The sequence below is a fragment of the Anoplolepis gracilipes genome, chromosome 13 (assembly GCF_047496725.1).
Source record: "Anoplolepis gracilipes chromosome 13, ASM4749672v1, whole genome shotgun sequence".
Classification (NCBI taxonomy): domain Eukaryota; kingdom Metazoa; phylum Arthropoda; class Insecta; order Hymenoptera; family Formicidae; genus Anoplolepis; species Anoplolepis gracilipes.
The window spans coordinates 3,510,440-3,536,509 of NC_132982.1; the positions used below are offsets into that span (position 1 = coordinate 3,510,440).

The 26,070-nt window shown below is 37.7% G+C and overlaps 1 protein-coding gene across 2 annotated transcripts in view; it reads left to right on the top strand.

The window, feature by feature from the left end:
• The window catches only part of L (zinc finger protein Lobe), a 76,994-nt gene that overhangs the window by 23,157 nt on the left and 27,767 nt on the right, over positions 1-26,070 (top strand). For both annotated transcript variants that reach the window (XM_072904443.1, XM_072904444.1), the window contains one exon: positions 2,202-2,273. In XM_072904443.1, coding sequence (XP_072760544.1) covers positions 2,202-2,273 — 72 coding nt within the window. The remainder of the gene's footprint in view (positions 1-2,201; positions 2,274-26,070) is intronic.

Genomic DNA, 26,070 nt, shown 5'->3' on the forward strand with positions numbered 1-26,070 from the left:
TGAATATAGGCAGTTCTTTCCCCCTTTTTTTTTTTTTTTTTCCATTTTCATTTTCATTTTTGTGTGTTTTTTTTTCCGTCGGTGTGCGCGTTTCAGTAACAACGAGACGAACTGATTACCAACGCACGCCGTTCCCAAGCGTGTGCCAGCCTTGGAACTCCCAAAAGTCATACTCGTAAAAAAAAAGAGACTATTGTGCACCGCGGACTTCCGGGTTATTTATACGAGTTATCTCGTCCCCGAAGCGCCCGCGAACCGCTGCGCCGCAGTTGCAGCTGCAATGTTCGCCCCGTGACTTACGAGCGATGATAATTCCAGCAGCTTGAGTGCCACGGTCTTAACGTTTTATTCCGCCGCGCGGTTCTTGGCGCAACGTCTTATCAGTGAGTTATTCGCCGTTGCAGCATGAGGAAGAAATTAAATAAGGATCGCGACTCGCGAGCGTCTTTAGCAGATTTAATTGTTGACCACATTGTGTCGTGACACAACGTGCTTGTGTTAGTTACTACCCCTCGGTGATAAGAAAAGATATATGATTGTCTTTGTCACCTATATTTCCTCGATCTTGATTTGAACTATGTATTTATTTGAATAATCAAAAAGAGTAATAATATATTCTGGAAAATGAACATTTCAAAATAACTAGAATTTTTATAATGATATAATGTATATTTAGATTATTATAACGGATATTTTCGGCCGCTTAGTAATCAATTTATTTAAGCTGATAATAAACAATGTAGTTTTATTATTCTCATAAAAAATAGATTTATTATTTTTCATTTTTATCAAGAGATTTATGATCGATCTCTTCGTAGAATTTATTTCAATTTCCGGAGTAACTCGCCTTGATGGCATTTAGTAAAAACAATTCCTCGATATATCTAATAAAAGTAAGGCGATAAACAATGTCGACTGACATCGCGATATCAAAGACGTAATTTCTTTTTTAATTTTTTTTTTTTTTTTTTTTTTTTTTTTTTTCGTCCCATCAATGCGGACGACGTAAAGTTCGATTATCGATGCGAGCCGGGCGCGCTTTGGTCGCCGCGGTTGTTTCCCGCAAGTTGTGCTTAAAGTCGCGCGTATCCCGGTGGGAAATTTGAATTTTGGCCGGTCTTCCTCGCATGTTATATACACGCGTGTGTGCCTGTCTGTGTGTGTGTGTGTGTGTGTGTTTGTACATTGGTCCAAGGCGGTTCGGTCTCCTATGCGCAGGAATGGGCTGTGGGAGCCAATATCACCGGGGTATGGCTCCCACGGGATCACCGCCGCGCCGCTCTTTTCCACCCTTTCCCGTATTATTCGCGTCCGCGCGAACGGCATCATCTGCGGCGCAGGCATAGGCCGCGCGACGGCGTATCTCTCCGAGCTCGTTCCGCACGATCGCCCGAAATCCCATGAAATTTCAATGCGGAATCCCTATTAAAGGCCCGGAGAGCGGCCGGTGTGTTGATCTGGGCGCCGGGCTTGGGACCGGGACGAGCGAGGCTGATGTAAAACACTCTTTATCAACTAGAGGGGAGGGGGGTTGCCTCCTGGTCTTCTAAATTAATTTCTGTATAATTATTCATGAATATAAACGACGTATCTAATGGTAAAAAATATTTTACACGCGCTACGGATATTTTAAAAAATCAGGTACGATTAATGTAAATTGCGACCAATTTATTTTAATAATAAAAGTAATAGGCTTAAAGTAATAATGATTATTAAGCGACAGAAAAGATAAATAACCGTGCTTTGACTCCTATTTGCCCTTTCCGCCGCTTAGTAATCAATTTATTTTAACTGATAATAAACAATGTAATTTTATTGTTATTCCTTATTTTTATATTTTTCTAAAAATAGAGAGATTTATTGTAGAATATATTTTATTCATTCTATGTATATATATTCATTATATTTATTATAAAAGTTAAATCGATATTTATAAATAAACTGATTATGTTTTTTAAATCGTACTGCCACAAGTTATTCCTGAACGTGTAAATTTTTCTGCCAGAGATACTTCAAAATTTAAAAAAACGTTATAGTTTTTCAAAATAAATTTTAAAACATCCAATATTATGATATATAGTTATTGTTTCGCATATTATTATTTTCATTATTATATTTAAGATACAATTTGTACATTAATTGAATATATTATTGAAAATTCGAAATGTCATATATTAATCGTGATGTACTGTCTGTTTCAGATTATTTACAGGATGGCAGGCCAACTTCCGTTCAAGGTCCTGATCTCGAGAATCAGAACAGCCTCGACAGCGGTGAGTCATGTTTACACAATATTATCGAGTTTGTTCGTGTTAAGTGCCAAACAGATTATACATAATACATAATTGTAAACGTAATTCTTGCAATGTGGCACTTAGCGCGATTATAACTCCCAAGTTCAATTATCTTTTCGTTTTACCATAATTGACCGCGGTTAAGATCGTCTGAATTGTATATAAGGACAATCCTCAGTCATCCGTAAATCCTAATAGTCGTCCCATCATGCGATAAAAAGGGGTTGCTACCCTTGCCGTTTAAGATTGCTCGTTTTGACTGGTAGAAAATTCGAGGATAAAGTTTTCGAATGGTAGTAGATTCGAGACCAAAGGATTTAAGGAAACTTTATGCAAGAAACTTTGAATTACGACATCCGAGCGAGCTTCTCGAACAACGTAACAGAGATTTCCGCTGCAACGTCGAAGAGATAAATACAAAGTAGAATTGACATTAGAGAAAAAGGAACTTTTATGCTCAGGAATTTCTCCTTCGAAATAACATTTTATCGATACATTAGAGTAAAATGTTTTTAATACATGCAATTTGGAATTCTCGAATATTTTAAATAAAATTGGAAAGCTTTGATGTGATATAATAATATATTATACATTTTTTAATTTGGAAAAAATGAATGTAACTGTCTCTCGAGTTGCTGATGAAATGATTATTTGAATCTAAATTAAATATCTTAATTATTGTTTTATATTATATGTAGATATATTGCTAAATGTGTAGATAATAAGATCGAGTTTCCTCGCAGCTTAGTAACGAATAGATAGTGCTCTCAAGCTACCTTCTCGGTGCACGAGTCACGAATACAATGGATCTCATGCATTCGACATATGCTCCCTGTAACTCGATTACCTTGTAACATCCAAAGCTTTGGTGAGGGACAGACGGATTGAGCCGACTTAAGTTGACTAATCTCTCCTTGCCTCTATAGAGTATAGGTAGAGTAGTCCTTGATAGAGATGAATCTGTGTTGAACAAGCACGTCATGCGAAATGAGATCTTTTTGTCGAATTTATCAATTGAGAAATATCATCTCAGAACAATTAATAATAATGTGCTTTATTATTACTTTAAAAATATATATATATATATATATATATATATATGTATATAAATTTCTTGTTTATATATAAAATAAATAGAAAAATAAATTTGCAGAAACACATAAAATAATTGCAAAATGTGAAAATAATTTATTATTTTCTCGTAAAATGTCAGATTACTGATAACAGGTATCAAGTAACTTAATCGTAGTGGTAATTAATTTTATTTATTTCGTGCAAGAAATATGTACACGTTGTAAGGGTTGTTTATCTTCTTTATATTTTGCGTTTACCGGACGAAAATAAATACCCCTTTCCTCGTCAGACTAGCATCATCAAAAATCGTGCGATTTATCAGAAAATGTCGCGGAAACGACGACCGTTGCTTCGCCGGAAATTCACGAGACTCCTCGACGTCCGGCCCACCCAGCCACCGAGCTCCCCGATGACTGCGCAATAATTGGGGGATTACCGCTTTCATAATGGTTAACGGAGTTTCCGTGAATTCGACATACGCTTATATACGCGGTGATTCGATTAGCGCGGACTAACAGAGGGATCGGGCTTGAGTTTGAGACGAACTGGTAAAGTTGACCGGCCCTGGTCGACGTCGGGGTTGGCGAAAAGGGGTGGGGAAGAAGGAGGTTGGGTCGGTCAGTCGACAAGCTTGGCCGACGGCTAGCCAGCTAGCTAACGCACTCCTGGGAAGACGTAAATGTGTCCCTTTAGTGCCAGTTTCCGTCCTACGATACGTTCACCAAAGGGCTTGGTCACTTCTCCTCTCTCTCCCTCTCTCCTTCTATCACTATATATCTATCTAGCTCTCTCTCTCTCTTTCTGTATATATATATATATATATATATATATATATATATATATGTATGTATGTATACATATATGGCATCTAACGTGTGTTTCAGGACGCATCGGCGTTCATTTCGTTGTAGGATTCGAGTGATCGCTTGCTTCGTCCGATAAAATTCTTTGATAGTAAATGCATTGAAAAGGATTCTTCTGTAATCTTCTGAAAATCTTTGAGCGATAAAACAGCACTATTTTGCGAACTTGGAAAAATGTGAAAAATTAAATCGATTTAATTATTTGTATATATTTTATCCAACCCAATTAATATATAACGATTAGATTCATTCGGTTGTAAGCAATTAATTAAAATCATAAATCGTTTTTCTCAAGCACCTCGCGTGACTTCCGCGTTTCTTCGATCTTTCACCGCATGCGATAAATAATACATTAATTTTCGCGAGTCAGCCAAGCCTAATAGCAAATTAGACGTAAACGCGCTGTCTAGAGTAATTTTCGCAAATTGATGCGACCACACGTTACTTTTTCACGGCCCTTTATCCTACATAGGGGGTTTAAATCGGGATAAGTTCGCGCGGTGCACAAAGGGAATCTATAGTATGCGCGCTATTGTATGCAATATGAAAGGACCAGATTTAACGGCGGCTACCAGACATTGCCGTTCATACAGTTGTGACAGTGGTAGTTTGTACTTAGAGATGCGCAAGCTGAGCTTGTCGGACGAGCAAACACTTAATTAACCCTTCCAGCTAGCTTACTAGTCTCGCGCTTTCTCTCTTTCCTCTTGTCTTCTACTACATCTGGAATGAAAACAGTACTTTAGTAGAGTCCGCTAAGATTCATTGATCATTGCTGCTTCCGTAACACAGTTGGCTGAATATGTTTCAGAAAATAGCGCGAAGATTATTTTCTTTTTCATTCAATATTCAATTTGTATGATATGTTTAATTTGTTTTAATTTGATTTAATATTTGTAAATAATTATAGATTGCTTTTCTTCTACGCGATCTAGATATATTTAACGATATTTAAGCATACAAAATTATCTATCATAAATATAAATCCTTTTGTCTCGATACAACAATACTCGAAGGGTTGAAAGCCCGATGGAAAGAGCAATAAAGTCGCTTCTCAAAGAAGATAATCTTCCAAAGTCAAAACTCGCGCGGGATCGTCTTGAATTAAAACGAAGTCGTTTCAACCCTTCGCGGCTGTACGGCTGGGGGCTGCTTATCACGACGATAGAAGATCAAGGAAAAGAGAGATAGAGAGAGAGAGAGAGAAAGAGAGAGAGGGAGGGAAAGGAGAAAGAGAGAGAAAGCACAGTCACCCAACATTGGCAAAAGGCCGTCGTGGACAAGTTCGGATACTCCGTCCCGGCGGGTATTCTCGGATTCGCAGAGATCCCAATCTCTTAGGCAGGTCGCATCTCTTTTCGGTTCCAGTCAGTCAGTCACTCGATCCTGCTGCCGCTCATTCCGTCCTCCTCCCACACCACCTCCTCCTCCCCCCTCCCCCCACCCCCATCCCCGTATACCCTGGAGACCCATTGCAACTTTAAGCGCCTCGCATTACGGGCGTTCGACTCGTTTCTCTCTCCGTTCGGGCTTGACTGCCGAGGCTACCTCCCTTCTTTTCCGTGTGCTCTTAATTTAGCCATCTACTACCCTCTTGCTCGCCGGAGGGCCACCGCCCCTCCGGGAAGAGCTCCCGAATTCATTTGAGATGTTTATCTCCAGCGGGACAGAATCGGCTCGAAAAACGGATTAAGCTTGGACGATCGCGCGAGTTTTGTTAGGAGATCGAATGTCGTCTCGGATCATTTTAAACCGTTTCGTTTTATTTTCGCGATTAAATTAATTTAATGTAAATTTTTTTTAGGAATTTTTCAAAGTACAAGATATATATATATATATATATACACATACAATACGATGGATAATTATGAGTGAAATTTAACAAGCTTTTGATGGAAGTAAATGTGAAAGTAAATATATATCATGTAATGAAATTACTGGAGAAAGAAAAAGATATTGGCAATTTTTATCAGTAAAGAATAATAGATGTTTATGCGTTTACATGTTATAAATTACAATTCTATGATGTCTTCATAATATATATAGATAATCAACGTTACTCAAATTAAGCTCGGTATTATTTTAATAACGACAGCCGGACAAATAATTGCGATTTTACTGCGTTTCGTTAGCCGATCAATTATTGAAAGTTTGAAATGAGATAAATAATTAATAATTCACGAGTAAATGAATTATACAACGAATCGATTAATGGGACTGCATACTTTAAATTGCAATTAGTCAATGGTAATTAATTTTTGATGAGTCAATGAAGAATTTTCTTTTCAATTATATGAAATTTTAGAGCGATAAGACTCGCGCGGCGCAAATGAATATTATAATATCTCCCGCGTTTCACGAGATTGATCGAGTTCGCGTCGAACGTCTTAGCTGAATCACCAACCTTGGGGTGGTTGTAACAACCTCAGTTGACACGTTGAAAATTTAACCCGCATCCGTCTTTAGAGTCCGAGAAAGCTCCGGACTCCGTCATCTATTATTCGGTAGGAGCACAGCCTATCTTCGGTCCGGCATCCTTAAGAAGTCGGAATAAGCGATGAGGACTTTGCAAGAAGAAGTTCCGTGTCACGATTTGTGTATAATTAACTCAGGCATAATTACAAGATTTTGCTAAAGTTACAATTGAGTGTTTAGTTGCAGACGAGATTTAATGAACAAGACAATATTCTTTATAAAAAAAAAGAAACCGAAATGAATTTTCCTCCATCAAAGCTTAATTAGAGATCGTACTCTAAAGAGTACAACAGACGCACACAGGACACGCAGCTTTTGAAGTTTCAACATAAAATATCTTGGTAATTACGCTCCTCCAGCCCTTCGAGCCAAATTTCAAATAAGATTATCTCAAATTAATCAAAGAATATTAGAGCACAAAAAGTGTACGTCCAAAAATATTCAATTATAAATTGCAAAACTTTGTTTCTGCTGTGTCTTAAAAGCAGCAGTAGCTTCCAACGAATGTGTTATTATAAAGGAGGGGAGGGGGAACTGATAAATGACGATGCATCTTGACGAATCCGCGGTATAAGTGTCCGCTAATTGACAGCGTCGCCAGATGGAAATTGTGTCAGTCGCGCGCGCGGGCGCGAACGAATATATATCGATCGCGGCGATGATCATGGGCGGTTAATTTTATCCGTTCATCCACAGACGAGATTCGCCGCTGTCCAACCGGCATGATGCTCGGTGGTCGGCGATGGTAATTAGCGCGGACGGACGTGGACACGGACAGGCACTTTAAATGTCCGCCTCTACGGGCAGCGCCGCGTCGGCTTAACTCGCTTATTATTTAATAAACTTCGGAAGTTTCGCACACATACACACATAGAGATATATGTATATATAGCCGCGTCGGCAATCGGCCGAATCTGAAATGCGACTCGGGTCGTCGGCCCCGACAGCACATCGCATTGTTTAACCTTTTCGTTCAAATTTTTATAATTATATTTTAACTGGACCACGTAATCGTTGTAATTTTTCTGGTTCTCGTTGCTGGATTTTTAATGAACTGATCTTGCCTCTAATTATAGACGTTGCAGATTATATTACGTACTGCTAGAAATTTCGAGAGTTGTAAAACATTTCGTTGATGATAGAAAAATCTGTATATTTTTGAAGAGAATCAATTTTATAAATTTTAAAACACACATATACAAATATAGGTATTCTCAAAAATATAATAAAAAATAAAAATAAATAATATTTTGATCCTTACTTCAAAAATTTAATTGTCACATTTTTTAGTGTATTTTTATCTTTGGCTTTATAGATTTCTTTTGCCGTTTACGTGATAAATTAAAAAATTTTTTTTTCTATTCATTTTTTTATATTAATGTTACGATTTATAAATAAATTAATGTTTATCCTCAGGTTTGTAAACTCCGTTCATGAATGTCGAGTTTATCGACTGGCGGTAGAATCGATTTCTCTTCGCGGTGTAGAACATCACCGTTGCAGCGTTACTTGTCTGACAGACTACACGTGCTTAGGAACTGTCAAATGTAACACATTCACATATATACACATCTGCTGTTATAAAAAATAAAATTGATTATATATAAATCGAATAATTATATATAAATTTTTTCTATATATTATTAAAGTAACGTCAGACTTAATTCTTTTACAATTTTACAACATTGCAAACTTAAAGTTTATATATTTCTACTATATGCACGTGTATTACTTCATATAGCTTTAATATAAAAGACTAATATATCACTATTAAAAATTCAAACAAAATAATAATTTAATTTATAATTTACAATATTTGCCATCAACCCCTCGTTCGTCTTTGTCATTGGAAAAGAAAGAATCATTAGGCATATTTATAGCTCCTCTCATTACAAAATTAACGCTTATGCTTCACGCTTCTTTCATTCAAGCCTTCAAGCTACCATAGCTTCCGTGCCTCCGGCGCTAATAAAATAATAAATACACGTCGTAGCAGGGGATGGTGGTGAGAGGGGAGGGCGGAACGAAGCGACGCGCATTTCGCACCTGCAAGGTGGTAGACCGGCACTCTTCCTCCTATTTCTTCTTCTTTTGCATCTCACTTTCCTTCTTTTCCCTACCAGGACCATAGCGGGGGCCGCCTTTACACCCCCTTACAACGCCTCGACGTGCATTACATACAACTCGGTTATTTCTCCAGGGAGTTTTCTCACGTGAATGCCGCGAGAGCACGCACATTTGCGCACACATCGACTAAGTTTGCTGTACATGTGGGGCTCCGCTCACGCATACCGATTCGCGCGATCTTGAAAGGTGGGAATGAGGCGGGAAACGAGTCTGCAGGAATCTCGCTCGGAAATTTCGTTCGCCACCGCGAGATTAGCTTTTGGGAATTATTAATTTTCGAGAGGCGCCACGACACCCTCCTTCAGAAATGCGCAATAAAAAATGATTAGTAGCATAATGCTAACAGACGCAGACGGACGCAAATTGTCTTGAAATCATCGTTTGTGCTCGAAATGTATCGCCGAATTATAGGAACACGGTTGGCGCGTTAATGTATAATTCAAGAATAAAGCATATTTAACAAAATCAATTGATTGATCAAGATGGTGAACGTGAATTTGCATTGTAAGTACATGTACGTATTTACTGTTTTCATTTGTTTGCTCGCTTTTAATTTAGTTTTAACTCGTAGAGTATCGATTTTTTTTTTACAGAAGCTTGTCGAGAAACACATGAAAATATACACATGAGAGATACATATTGAAGCGAAAATACATATATTTTTATATATAACTCTACTTGACTGAGATTTTAAATGCAATGCTGTTAAAATTGTATTGTTTCTTTTTTTTTACAATCACAAATATATAGATGAACTCAAAATTTAAGATCATGTCTGTTTGTCTGAATTGTCACTATTAACCATTAGTAATTGATTTTTATTTCAATTAGAAAATTAAATAAAAATAAATTATCGAACATTTAACAATTTCCTTATTTTGTTCTGAAAAATGGACCTGAGGATCTTTTCTCATTTCTCTCAAAATATTCAATTGTACCTCCGTTCCTCTTTCAACGGCTGGTACTCTGTTTAATCTAAATTCCATTATTCTTCGACTCGCATATCGATATTCCTCATTCGAATCCCTCGAAGTAGAGGCATTCCCCGTGTGTCTGCCGCGGCGTCTGTGTTATCGGGAAGGTGTTAGTAGCGACGATTCCTTACGGAGGAAAACGTGGATGACAGGGTGGCAAGACGGTGGTTGCAAAAACGTACTGACGGTTCTCCTACCTCCGCGTCCTCCCTTCTTCCGCCCCTCTTTCTCTCTCTCTCTCTCTCTCTCTCTCTCTCCCTCGCACACACGGCACCCCCGGGAATTTAGGCGAAAACTTTTGCCGGGCCACCCGACGAAGACGGCGGAATTCTTACGACGGTGGAAAAGTTTGAGCCAGGCAGCTCAACGCGCGACGTACTTTACCGCCTGGCGATTCCGCGTTATCGCCCGGCTTCGACGACGCTTATCGTTCCGTTTCTTCGCCGAGAGAATGCTAGAAACCGGGGGAGAAGTCGCGCATACGTATGTGTGTATTAGGTGGTACAGTTTGTGCTTTGCCTCTCCGAATTAATAATACTTGATGCGCGATAGAGTGCGATTTATCTTCAATTTTTTTATGACGTTAATAAACTTAAAATCGAGCCCATCATCTCCAATTAATCTCCAATGATTCTTAATCTAATAATATAACAGTATAGTATAATAATACAGTATCTTATTGCTATAACGAAATCCTTATCCATTTGCTGTGGTAAAAATAATTGCAAGATAATTTCAAGCCTTAAGTTCAAGAGCAAATTGAAGTAGATTTAATTAAAGGAAAAAATATATATATATGTATAGTCAAAAAATTAATATATTTATATTTCTGAAAGAAAAAAAAAAGCAAACTACATTATATTTTGAAAGCATCAAGTTTCCGTGTAGGATAAAAAAAATTAATTCTTATATAAATTCGCGCGACTATCTGTATTTTCGTAGTGATATCGCGTTAAAAGGCTACGCTTCACATATCGTCCATTTGATATCGGGGCCCAAATCAGAAAGCGGTCCCGAGGCCTAATGAACGGCGATGCTTCAGCTCGTATATCGGGTTGCTGCGAAGCGTGGCAGGACAACGCACAGCGCCGTTAAATTAATCCGGGCGAAGCTGAGTGCTCGGTAATCATCATTACCCCAACCCGGGCCGGATTATTATGTTTTCCGCTCGCACTCCGGCCTCTGTTTCGACAACGTCCGTCCACCGACGCTCGTTACGTCTCCGACGTGTCCACAAACACGTGCAATGTATACGACTTATAGTTGCTTGTAGTCGAAATTAGTCTACGCGAAGACGGTTGACAATTTTTATTCCGACGATAATGATATTATTTAGATAACATTTTTTAAATCTTCCTTCGGTTGGATTCTATTATATACTTTTCAATTTTAAATTAATATTTTCTGCAAGATGCAGATAATTGTTTGCGTCTAAAAACAGCGTCTCGATGATTTAAATCAAGTTCTTGCGGATGAATTGGTATAGGATTTACTCTATTGTTTACATAAAACGAATATGTCCGATCGCTCAGAAAATAATATTAATAAAATGTAATAAATTCGATGACAGACTCCATCGTTTAATACGATAAATTACATGAAAGATTCCGCTGCGTTGTAAGACTAAAACGTAGAATTTTTCAACTGTTATTAAACCTATTCATGCGAAATTACGCGTCAGTATTTTTTTAATCTATAGCTAATACATAAATTCTGATTCTACAATTTAATGTCGACAATAAATTCTGATTTTTAATATTTTTAATATTTTTTAAATTAGGAAAACTCTAAGTAAGACTAACAAATCATTATATAATTTAGTAATTACATAATTAATCATATAATAATGACTGCAAATTATACAAATTATAATAAAAACCATTAATCATCCAGTAATATATGCTTTATATAAACCGGATTCTAATTGGAAAAAATTTTTGAAAGAAAAATGGAAACACACTAAAATATAGTTGAAATTTATATATTTCACTAAAAATATATACATATATAGGTATAATTATGAGAAACAATATAGTTCGGATTCGCATAATCATAAACGTTCTTGTTCCGACAGCCGGCGCACGCACCGCGTATATATATACCTATTACGGAAAGCGAAATACAAAAGTTAACGGAGTTAAGGACAGATGGACAGACGGACGTACAGACGTACCGTGCACAGGAATGTCTCTGTACGATAAAATCTGCCGACCCGCACCTCCGGCTCCCGGACAGAAAAGGATGCCGACCACGCCTCGCAAGAAGATCAGCATCCTTCGAAACAAATAGATACGCGAAAATGACTGTTCTCGATCGCGCGCCGATGGATCGTAGATTAATGCGGTCGTAGATCAATAAGGAGATAAATCCTTATCAGAATATTTAATTCCGGCGCTACCGCGCGGCTATAATTAAACGATCACGTCGTTCGATAGCATCGCGATATAAAGGCGAGATGATGTGAGATATCATTGGACAACATGCACAATTTGTGTTTTACAAATTGAAACCTTATAATTGAAATCTTAAATCTTCATTAATCTTCATTCGTTATAAATTAAGGAATTTGAATTAATATATAAATATATTAATTCAAATAGTTTGCTTATTATGTCTAATATTATTAAAAGTAACATTAATATTAATTATACATTATTAATATATTAATTAATAAAATATTAATATTAATTATTATTGGAACATCCTCAGAATGAGACGTTTGATAAAATAAATTTATATATATATATATATATATATTTTGTCAAGAAAGATTATAAAGGCTAAATTTTTTTATTTTAAATATGAAATGTTTGTTTTGATAAAGAAGGCAATTAAAATTAAACGTCACACAATTTATTTTCTGTTATAAATATATTATTTGTACGTTAAACGGAAAAATGTAATATTCTCAATATGAAGTCAATTGGTACGGAGTTGTCAATTTCGATGGTTCTCTGCTGATAGCGGACAGCGGATGCAGACATGCATCTACACGCCTGCACTTTGCACGCCGTCTAACGAACAACGATCTGTCACAATCAGCTCATTTAAAATAAAGTTTGATATCATTATCATGATATCATGATATATCATTAAAATTAGTTGTTCGTACTCTTATTTAAATGTTTCCCGAATTATTTATTCGCGAAATAAATTAAAAATCGTCTAAGTTATTTAGCCCTTTGTAAGTCTCTTTAACAGTTGGAATAATAGAAATATTTTTGTAAATAAAATATAGCAAAAAATTATTTTTTTCATAATGGCTAGAGCAAAAAAATTATTTTTTATAGCAAACAATAGCGAATAATTTATATATATATATATAAATTTTTATGTTTTGATAATTTCACTCAGATAGCTTAATATATCTTTAAAAGTCTTTTTACTATGTTTTAAAAACAAATTAAGAGAAAAAGAAATTAATCATAAATATTATATGTAAAATATGTGAATTATTTCAAAAAATTATATATACATTAAAATTTATAGAAATTATAAACCTCTTTTTTTGAATACGTTCTGCCAATGATATCTCGCTATTGATAAAAAATTAAATAAAATGTCTAGTCAATCGAATTCGATTCAAAACGATATAACATAAGCGCGCAAGCCATATCAAAATTTCTAAAAGCGTCTTCGCGATTAGAGCCGCCGCGTCGCGGGTTTCTCTTTCTCCCTCTCTCAAGAGAGAGAGAGAGAGAGAGATACACGATTTAACGACGACGAGCACGGACGGTATGCACGTCGGTCAGTTTCGTGGCGAGGATTTCAAATGAAAATTCCACGCCGAGTTAATGCGCTCGGTGCATCCACGGCGCGAACACGGTGCGGCGGCTTTTAAGGGCTTAAACCGTATAGGTGCAATATAACTTTCAAGTACTCCGCATAGCGTTAGGCATATCCTTTTACTATTCTCGCGAAACCAACCGCAAATCTCGCCTCACAACGGTGATCCTCCTCCTTCTCCTCCGCGAGAGGAGAATTGCAAAGTGCGGGACAACGTGTCCCTCCCCCCCCTCCCTTATCTCGCTTTACCCCATTGCCCCCTCCGGGACCGACCGACACGTATTTCTGTATTATTTTTTGCAATCTGATTTTCTTTTTTCTAAGTAACTTTAATAGGTGCGCTTTACACTGGGAACTACTTGAACACTTTAACAAAGTATCCAAAAGCACGCGAATAAAATCTGGAATTAATTTAGTTTTCCCTCTCGCACGTCGCTGGCGTCGTCCACATTTAAAGGCCGCGATATTGCGTAAGCAGTGCTAGTCTTCTCAAGGAAGTCCTCGAAGAAGTCGCGTCCAACTTGTAATTGCACTTTGCGCCGAGTTTTTCTATCTCAAACGGCGATTTTCATCCGACAATAACGCCAAGATTTTCAAGGCACGCTCCCAGCGTTAATTGTAGCCAAGGTACCTAAGACCTTGCGCATTCTTTTAGTATACTTGTAACATGAAAAACTTATATACAAGATAACTCGTAGTTTACCATTTTAATTTTCAAATAGATAAAAGTGTGTGAATATATTTTTAATACATAAAAAGTATAATAGACATATTTTGTATACAATTTTTCGTACATGTATCATTATATAGTGTTATAATATTTGTTACAATATTATTTCTATTTATAAAAAAAAAAGAAATATTATAATACTATTATTTATGAGAAAAATTATAATATCTTATAATATTATAATATTTCTCATAAATATTTAAATATAAAAATATTTTGAAATGGAACAAAAAAAAACTTTTTACATTATAAAAATTGACGTTTTCTAAAATGACACAGAAATAAAATGTCTACGATAAGAGCTGATTAATTTTTGAAATACGTTTACGTCTATATAAGAGCACGCAAAAGTTGTGGTTGACTTAAAGAGGACCGAAATGGTTGACGCCCATTCGATCGGCCGGTCGGAGATGCGGTAGAATGTCACGTGTAAAGCACGTGAGCTACTGTGGGAGCTGGTCGCGAGGTATAAATAAAGCCAATTAGTATTTGGGCTACGGACCAGCCCAGATGAAATCTACCACGTTCATCGCGTGTTCGATCCATCGATCGACCCTATACCCTGCGCTACTCGTTCTCCCCATAGATCTGTTATCTATGGTGACATTCTTCGCGTTTCCTGCCTTCGTATCCATAGAAATCGCTTCACACAGATGACAATAGTAATTCTTCTTCCCTTATTATAAATAACATAAAAAATTATATATATTATAATATATTTTATTTATTTATATCACACGATATAACAAGAATTTCGGAGGGAAAAAAAAGGTATAACAATTCTGCATCATTTTTCGTAAATTTCTGGTAATAAAATTTTAATTCAATTTTAATACAAATTTTTCATCAAATTTTAATTTAATATGTTACGCATAAGTGTGTAAAGTGCGTATCCTTAGATGCATTTGAACGCAAGTATATGTTGCGTCTCGTCCCGCCGTTTAATTGTCGGGTCTTGGGCAATTGCGGTTTCGGGGCAGTTGAGACAAGGATCGAAGCAATTTGCCCTTTCGGTCGGTGGGAGGGAGGGGGGAGGCAGGAGGGGCGCGGAGGGAGGGCATGCAAAAAAGGAAGAGAGCGCCGGCCGCTCCTCGAGATCGCGCGCGTTGCGCAGTAACTGGCGCACATCACCCGGGAGAGAGAGGAGATACCTCTATGTATCCTCTCGCAATGCGCATGCCACACGGCGTTATACGCGCTCGCCCACGTGTCGACCGCAGAGAAGCGCTTAGGGTTAATTGAATTCGCGTTACCCGACGAGAAAAACTTCGGCGGAACGACGCGACCGCCTCAGAAACGGCAGTAAAGCAACGCAACGTCTCGAAACGCATGCAACCGGATATGCGCCGACATTGTTGCTGCGATTCGACGTTGGCGCGATGCATATTCGCGATTTCAAATTTGTATATATTTTAATTTTTTTTTAATTTATTATAAGATATAAAATCAACGATATGATTTGAGGCATAAGAAGAGCAGGGTGTCTACTTCCTAGAAAAATCTGGGATTTTTTTGTACTGAAAAATCAGGAAAGTATTATGGAATTTTATTCAGGAAATTGTTAAAAAAAATTCTCCCTTTGATAATTCTGCTCTCATATTGTAAACAGCAAGCAACAAGCAAATTATACATGTGTTTTTATTTTTATTTATATATTCAAAGTCCTAACAAAATATTAAATATGCAGGAAATATTCTTTGTAATTTTTAATGATAAAAAATGAAAATTTTATACAAGTGAAAAATGCTTATATTATATGAAAGTTATTCAGTTATTTTTAGTACATTTACAAATATAGAAACTTAAGGGGCTCTGTGTTTTTCTTTCATATGTGAGTGAAAAACATTAGAAAACGTATACAATGAAAAATTTATTTTAGAGTGAAAGATGTATGAAAAAAATTTTTTTAATTTTTTTTTTTTACCTCGAAAATTGAAAATATCCGAAAAATCAGGGAATTTTTTACAAGATTTAAGTAGACACTTTGAGCAGAATATAATAAAAAAATATATACATTTTTTGATTAATTAAATAGTTTGTATGATGTAATATTATATTACAGTATTACAAATCTCGCATCAGCTGCATGGAATGACAAGCGAATGACGAAAATGTGCCTGCAATATATTATATACAAACTCTTGGGTGATGCTGCACCCTTGCAGCCTTCTAACTGCCGTCATTAATATTTCTGATATCGTTTACTCTCCGTCCGCGTAATTGTCTGCTTCGAAGCATGTCTTGCATCCCTCGTGTGTGGCGTTCCACTCCTGTCAGCCGTCCGATCATCTTTCCGCCCTCGTTGCGACATGCGAAACGCGGAAAAGATGCGCCCACCGAGAAAGAAATTCCGCGTGTGTATTAGCGGGCGTCCTATAATTATCCGCTCGTAAAAGCAGTAACGGACAACTTGTAACGAAGGTAAGAGGAAGCGCGCGTTATTAAAACTTCGCCTCGCATACATATTTTGTGTGCCTTTCTTCCTTCACCTCCTTTTTCTTGATGCTTCTTCCTAGGGGCGGCAACGAGTTCGATATAAAAGACTGCGACGACTTGCGAAACATGCGGAGATGGGTGAGCACGTGATAATCTCGACATCGTTGAAAGTCATGAGAAAACTGGGTGCAATAATGTAGTTCGCGAAAGGATGAAGATATCCATTAATCGTCAATCAAAAATGACATTTATCAGCTGGAGATCAATTATATATGAAATTTAAATTTCTTTTTAGCAATAGTTTTACAAACTTAATTAACTACATTATTATATTATTTAATATTTGCCTATTAGTTGATTAATTTTAAAATTGTTAATATTTTAACAGAATTTTCCGGCATACTTAATTAAATATAAATATATATGATCAACAACACAAATTATTATTATGTTGCAAACAAAAAATATAAATTCTATAAATGTTTTATATAAATATAATTCTATAAATTTTATAGATATAAATTCTATATTAATTCTATCAAAATGTAACTTTAACTTTCATTTAGACTTGAAATTCTCGAAACGTGACTTTTCTAATTTAAAAATAAAAGGGACAAGAAATATACGATCGCGATTAACGAGCGCTAAATATGGCATGGCGTCGGTATCTTCGTTTAATCACGGTTGACGAAACTACCGTTTCATCTTCTCGATCATCTTCATCTTCACGACTTCTCTTTTTTTTTTTTTTTTTTTTTTTTTTTTTTTTTTTTGCATTGCTTCACTTGCATCACCGTCGCTTCGATGCATCGCTTTTCTCTTCTCTTTTCTCTGTATCTTTCCACCCCTCTCGCACTCGTTGCACCGCGATGTCCTTAATATTCTCTTCTCCCTTTCTCTGGCTCTTCTCTTTTTTTCAGGTCCTCCTGATCTCGTTTCACTTCATTCTCCGCGCTCGGTGTCTTTCTTTTCTCTTTGACGCCGCCTCCTTGTTTCTTCTTCTTCCTCCTTCTGTATCCTCGTCGTCTTCTTCACTTCACTTGGCTCTCGATCCTTCTTCCTCGGACTCCCTGCCTCAACATAGTTCTTTTTTTTTTTTTTTTTTTTGTTATCATACACGGGCAAAACGCAAGTACGAAGGCTGCCGCGCGCGGGTCTCGATTCAACGTTCCGCATCGTAATTGAAAGAGAACATGATAGATAAGGGCTCACTTCTCGAATGAAAAGACGAGAGAAAGGGGCTACAAAAAAAGCGTCGTTTAAGCCTCGTGCACATTGCGGAGATTTCACATTTTCAGATAAAATTATTAATAAAAGAACCAATTCACCTTTTATATAAAATGCCTTTTTCGATATAAAAGTAAATAACACTTAACATGTAATGGAGCAATTTTTTTTCTAAATTATAATGTTAATATATAATGTTAATATATAATAATACATAATTTCAAAATTGCGTATTTGATTTTGTGTGCCGTATGAGCGTCACCTTAAAAATGAATTTTATTATGACGACAAGATACGAAGCAGAATGTTGCACAGTTGTCACTTGCTACGCTCGATACATTTCTTTTTTCGTTAACGCGGATTGATCGATCACCGACCGATACTTTTGCTTGTTATATCGAAACATTTAATGCTTGTAAAGCCAGCGCGGACTTTATATCAAACTTTTACGACGCTTAATACGATAGGCTCTATATAACAAGAAAATGTTTTCTGTCTCTCGCGTGTTATCGTAACTTTGAATAAATATCAGAGATTATTTCTACACTCTATCGATTCTCTGAATTATGTCGTAATCTCCTCGTGAATCGATGTATAAAATTTCATATATTTTCATTGTAAACAAAAATAATTTAACGCAAAAGAAGAGTTATAGAGAATGTGTTAAAAAATGATTAATATTCTTTTATTAATATAAGAGTGCTATTTTAATTCGACTAATAAAATTTTTCAAATGCAGCTGAAAATCGATAACCGAGAAATATATTTTTTAAAAATACAACCTGGTTTCTCTCTCGAAATATCAGACCTTTTAATTCAGCGTCGCGTTTCACTTGTCACACATTCGAATCTATTCCGATCTTCTAGAATACAAATATTTTTCCCAAGATCTTCTACTACATCACCCAACCATCCTTCAACTTATAAGAACATCCATGTAGGTTGCAGAACTCGCGTGATCCACGGTGCGAGGACCATAAGCGTTAGGTGACGGCAGAGCGGGGTGGATTGAAGGGGTGGAAAGTAGATTGGGAGGGTTCGGAGGAACGGGAGGACTATGGGGTGGTCGGTTACGTATAAAGCATAGGTCTCGGAACGAGACCTCAGGGTGCCGTGCCGCGGACCCAAGGGATCCATGCTGGAAAAACTCAGCTGTTAACTGCTCCATCCGAGAGAGGCAGGTACTAGCCTCCTCCCTCACCTTGTCCTCCTACCCTCCTCTTTCTTCAGCGTATGTGGCCGCGTGTGTGCGCGCGCGTTTGCAAAATAATGGAAGAGAAAGATCTATGGGCGACAATTTAAATTAATGGCGCGAGGATCCCGACGTTGGTTTTGCGTAAGAATCAAGTTTGAAAAATTTAACCTGAACGTTGTTTACCTTTTATAAATGCTGTAACGCTTTTCACTTGCGATTCAAAGTTGAGGAAACGAGAGAGATGCTTGAGAAAATTTTATAATCTCTCTCTCTCTCTCTCTCTCTCTCTCTCTCTCTCTCTCTCTCTCTCTCACTCACAAAGAAGGATTACCGGCAAATTTACTCGCAAATCGAAATTGCTGTTGGCGAGGGCGAAATTCGTAAGACGGTGGCAAAAATAAGTAACGCGCCGAGAGGTCGAGCGTGGAGGAAAAGAGAGAGAGAGAGAGATGAGACGAGACGAGACGAGACGAAAGGCCAGGGGACCAACAATCGGAAAACAGCGTTGTTGGTGGTCGGCTGGCAGAGCGGTAGCAGCCGGCGACGCGAAAGTGCCGTTCGAGGATTCCTATTTCCCAGAATCCCACAGCTGCCATACGCGTCCGCCCGCAATACTCCGTCTTTCTCTGCACTGCGGTAATCATAATTACACCTGCGGGTGTCTTCTTATCGCCGCTCGCTCGCTTGCCCGATCCCTCTCCGGCCCGCCGCCACCATCCTTCGAGGATCCGCGTCCTCCTTTCGTCCAGTTGTCCGTTGCTCCAACTTCTGAGGCAAGAAAACCTCGCTCTAGACGTTCTCGAAGAACGCCTAGATCTTCCTCGGATCCGATCCGAGAGATCTTCGATAACGATAGATCGTCAAAATTCTCGTTTCTCTTGTTCCCTTATTATAAATATATCTTATCAGATGGTATATCATCAGATCGTATACCTATATATTTTTATACATAATTTATTTTTCTTTGTGTGCGTTATTTTTCCTTTGTATATACAGATATATATGACATTTGAATTAATTGTAAAATAAATTAATCAAATAGATTAAGTTATTATAGTTCTCGATTAATTTCTTTTTAAAATAGATTACTTATTCCCATTTAAATTAAATTTGTTTGTTAAATAAGAGAATTTTTATACTATTGCTTAATTTACAAAAATTGATTGATATTTTTATTCGTGTCAACTATAACACGAAGTTTTGGAAAAAAAGCAGAAATGACATTTAAAACCTGCATGTCATATCTTACGGAATCTTCGAATCTACAGCTCCAATATATGCTTCTCCACTCACTGCCATAATTTCGATTAATCGCACGTGTACCCTCGCTAGGGAGGGGTCACTTTTCCCGTCATCCCTAGTCAACCGTCGACAGATTTCGCGGGTCAGATTCCGAGGGTCGAAACGAAGCGCGATGGAAGAGAAATCGTCCGGCGTCGAAGGGAGCGGATCGATGCACGTTTACGAGGAAGAGCGTTTCTCGGTTAGCCAACGGCGGGTTTATCCGGGGATCGAGGGGGCGGGGGTGTAGGTATAATGCATTGAATTAGACGCAAATGCACCCTGGGCGCCAATTGGCCGGGCTTCCCGCGCTTCGTGCTCCATCTCTCCCTCGAGAGGGCCCTCCTTGCCGGGGATGATGCCCGGGCGCGATACCATTGACACGGGAGAGAAGGGGACCTTTCTCCGTCGCAGCGTCGGAATAAACCCCGGGTATTACGTTAACGCTCGTCGACAAAAGCCGGACAGAACGTCGTCATCTTGACACGTGCCTCGAGCTGTCATTTGGAGAAATATTTTTATCTTTATCACAGTCTCAAAAAATATTAATGCATTTTCTCAAGCATATTTATTTGAACAAAATTATTTTGTATTTGTAATTTTCATGTCTAAAATTTTGCGATTTCTATGTTTCTTTTTTATTTTACAGATTTGGTCTTAAAAAATATTAAATATAGATATTTTAGTTCTCTCGATTTTAATGACTGCACTTGCAGACTCGCGGTGAAATATTATCGCTTTCTTTCGTCTAGAAACAACGATTGCGATAGAAAGGAGATCGACACGATTCGCGATATTTTTTCGATGTTTAACCCACGGCGCTTATTCACCTGCAGAAGCAGAAACCAGATACTCCAATCATCTTGTCACGGTTTATAGAATCGTATACAAAGGGCGGACCACAATAAACCGCCCTCGTAGGACACCCGTCCATAATTCTACCATAAAACTACGTTTGTATAATGGCATACATATATATATATATATATATATATATAATATATTCTCTCACGAACCTTGTGGTATTTCCTTATCGTATTTCTCTCTAATATTTACATTAAAATTATCTCATAAAATCATAAAATGATCCGATAAAGTCAAAATAGAGATTCTTTTTACTAAAATGTGCATACATGCTCCGTCGAAAATTTAGAATAATTCAAGTATTGTATAATTAAGGGAGAGAAAAAATTCTCCAAGTTTTATTTTCTTATAATTAAATAATTTATTTTGTTTTTTTATATTATTTTATTGTTAGTAAAGTCACTCGATTTTCTCAAACTCTCGCAGGCATTTCGTGGGAGGATCTAGGCTTGCTTAAGAATCTCACCACTATCGTGAAGGGTTCGCCCTTCATAGCTCTCATACCTTGTTTTAAACCCCCTCGCTAGCGAACGTATCCTGTTACACGCGCCACCTAATACCGGGTGTATAAAGGGGACAACACGGAGCTCCTTCGGTTTGTCCGCGGACAGGATATCCATTCTATATTAAATTAAATCGCGGTCTCTTTCTCTATCTATCGTAGCTCTCTCTCTCTCCTTCTTTCCTCGTCAATCCGAACACGGTTTCCTCGCAGAGGGGAATCATCCGGCAAAAAGGGGTGGCGGGTCCTAAGAAAGGGCGGCGCTGATTTTCGTCCTCGTGCGTGAGCCTTTGTGAGCGCCCGCTCGCGGGACATCCGATACCAAGTCCTTCCGAATGGCAGGCATTAACCGCCGCGAAATGGAGCGAAACGGCCCGATTCGAGGATCCACAGGCGTGCATCCCCCCGTCGCCCTTGCCCCCCCCCCCCCCAGGAAACTTTAGAACATCCGCCGGAATCATCGATTCGCCCGCCGGCCCGCTCGTATCTCGGTCGCACTTAATTACCTTAATTGCACTGGAACTTCCTTTCGTGATTCGATTTCGTGATCAACGTCTATCATATCGTCATTATTTATTGAAATCGGTCGCGAAACAAAAATAGATATTTTGCTACCTTCTTTAAATGTGGAAACGGTGAATTCTATAAATTTCTCTTCTAGAAATATTACATATTTTTAACTTTAATCGAGGATTTATCATATCTCGAGAAACACACGAGCCTCTGAAATATACGATTGCCATTTTATCGCGCAATATTAAATTATTAAAATATATATACGATCTCACACGCACACAGATAGATAGATAGATAGGGTAGCTTTTAGTCTCGGACAATTTGCTGGTTACGATATAGCCGTCGTTTTCGAGTCATCGAGCAGAGCTCGATCGTCTAGATTGGCGCGAGACGAGTGTTTCCTACAAAGAGGGACGCGTCAGGAGATGTTCGCAGATAATCCACCGGGAGACGATGAAACGCCGGCCTTCGTAGACGGTGTGCAGGAGGGTGCATCCCGGCGTATCCTGAGGGTCCCGCGGGGCCCGCGTCGAGTAAGATTGGCTTCGGGGCTACGGCCCCACGGGATCGAGACTCAATTAAACTTTAAGATGATATGCGCCACCCCACCTTGCTCCCTCTCCCCCTCTCCCTCACCCGTTGCCGTCGTCACCGCTATATTTCGATCTGTCCCATCGAAATCCTACGGCTACGGATTGGCCGGCGCGGCGACGAGATGAGGACAAAGATTTCTCGCAGCCGGCGTGCGAGATCGAAACTCTTAATTCGAAATGAGACAGTGATAAACGTCGAATTAAACATCACTAAAAGTTATATCGAAGATTTAGGAATTTTGGATAAGACAAACATTTCAAAATAATGTTTAAAGTTGGAGCATTTTTCTACGTATCTATATACCTATTTTTTTTTCTATTAATATTTATATAGATATAAATAATTTTACCAGCCACTTAAAAAATATCTGTATTCTTTCTTTCCATAACGCCAATTATAACAAAAATTCTATTATTATATCATCAAATTATATTATTATCAAAAGAGACTCTTTTTGATTTAATCAATAAATACGCTCAACTCATGAAAATTATTAAAATATTATTTTAAAGTATTATACATACGTATATTGTCTACATCTCAGATTTGCATAAAATATTCAGTCATTGATCGAAACGGTTGCGCTAAAATTGATGACAATTTTTATGATTCACCACAACTTGAGCGAAAATAAAACGCGGATAACAGCCACCACTTTTACCGAAGTGTTTTGCCACGATCGGGCTATAAAATAAAACGAACCGCGGCGTCACACTCTCTTCTATTTCACAAGGAATTGTGAAGAAAGACCGCGGCTATCGGTTAAAGAGCGGAGCCAGCTTCCCACAATCCACCGAGCGACCTCAGCGCGCGGAACTTTTCTTGTGTCCTTTGTCTTGTCACCTGATTCTCCTCGCTCTGCTCCCACGGAAAACGTGACGTCGGTGCCTTAACACTCCATTCGTCGAGGCTTGTAATGAAAGCAACGAGGAGATGCCCGATTCCGTTGATACCATTTTCTCCATCGATCCCTCCGAAACGATCAGAGTTGCTGTAACAAGAATTATTATTAGAATTTATCGATATCTAGACTTTACGAAAAGAAGCAGCTTTGGAAAATAATGTATACCGTATAAACTGAAGAATGAAAGTATTATGAGTTTTATCTAGTTGTCACTTCAAACTCAAGTCACGCGAAGAGAACTTTACGTACTCAGAGCTACACAACCAGCGGAATCTGGCTGGTTTTGTGTTGGCGCCCCAACTACAGCGATCGTGCGTGACTAACGCGAAGGAAATGGGTCTGTTTCTCCCTGTATGTGTGTCAAGTCTCGAATAAATGTCTCCGCGGTGTGGCTCGTGACAATGACACGACAGTTAGCATGGTACCACCGGTCAGCAGGGGTCCATGGAGCTGCTACGGGGGGGGCCCCAGACGCGAACCGGGTCCCAGCACAGTTGGCTCTCACGCATACATTCGTCCTTCTCTGCCTCTCTCCTTGTTTCTCTCTTTTCCAAGACTCTGATAAAATTCGAGATTTAAGGACCCCCTATGAGGCGACAAGGGAGACAGTGTCGCTCTATTGTTGCTCTTGACACCCACACTTCCTCTTTTTTTTTTTTCTCTTTCGCTCAATTAAAATACCTATTTTCTTCTAATTCGGCATAGGCGTAATCGACTTCAGAATAAATTTTTATAATTTGATTTTTATTTTTTTCGTTATACTTTGCTCAGAGATAAAAATGTCATTCCTTTCTATAAAAATTATTCCATTTTAAACTTTTTTGATACATTCTTTAATAGATTACACAAATTAATGTTATCTTAAAAAACCTTTTAACAATAATTCTTAAACTATAAGTAATTAAAATCTATGAATGTCTATGAATGACTGAGTTGATATGTAAGCAGGTATAATAATCAGAAATATTTAAATTTAAAAAATTATGTTAAATTTAAAAAATTAAATATTTAATTAAAAAATATTTGTATTTATTTATTTATTTATTTAGAAAATCCTTTTGGTATGACAAATTATTACATTGATAATTGCTATAACCAAAAATAAAACAATTCAAAAGAAAGAATAAATGATTACAAAAAAAAAAAAAAAAAAGACAATATACAGATTAAAATTTAATAAAAAAATAAATGCAAATAGAGAAAAAAAGAAATATAATAGTGTAGCTTTGCGGGGAGAAATAATCGTCCATTTCTTGACTACCTATTTTGCGAGATTTTTCTAGTTTTTTAACCAGAGAGCGACGCCTGAAGAGTCTAATCTGATTTAAAAAATCCTCGCAGCTAGAAAGGATTTCTCGACACAATGTTAAAGAGTAGAGTGAGAGAGAAAAGAGAGGGAGAAATATGTAGAAAACGAGAAATATGAAAAAACGGGAAGAAAGAGATGAGAGAGAATGTAAGAAAGAGAGAGAGAGAGAGAGAGAGAGAGAGAGAGAGAGAGAGAGAGAGAGAGAGAGAGAGAGAGAGAGAGAGAGATAGAGACGAGCGGTAAGAAAGACGCGAATAGCAGGTCCGGGAATATTAAGATGTCACGCGTATACCCAGGGACAAATACGCCGAGCTGTAGAATACGTGCTACAGCAAGGAAGCCGGGGTATCTGAAGAACCTGCTGCGCTCGTGCCACCTCTGATTTCAAGCCGCGAGCTGGGTTCCGAGCCGAGAGAAGGAAGCCTCTGCGAGGGGTCCTATCGAGATCTCGCATTCCTCTCTCCGACTCGCGCGTAGATAAGCCCTTAACCGTAGATAAACCCTTCACTCCCTTCGTGCAGCTTCGATGATGATCTCCGATGATCGAAGCGAATTTGTCAAGCTTAACCTGTGTACGTATGCAACCTGCAATTCGTACCTTTATTTTGTCTTTTTCTCTAAATATGAATATAAAATATTTTAATAAATAATAAATTAATATAAAATAAGAAATTAATAAAATAAAATAAAAATATTAAAAAATCAAATATGAAAATTATTTGATTCTTTTTAATTTTCTGTTTTACTTGATTTTTGTTTAATATAAAACTTTTAGAACTCCAACAAATCGCTTACGATTCTTCCTAGTTTTTTCTCTTTCTCTCATTTTTTTTTTTTTTTTTTTTTTTTTTTCCCGATAATGATGTTACTTTCTTCTTCTTTTATTTTCTCGCCGCTTTCCCTAATTTTTATACGATCT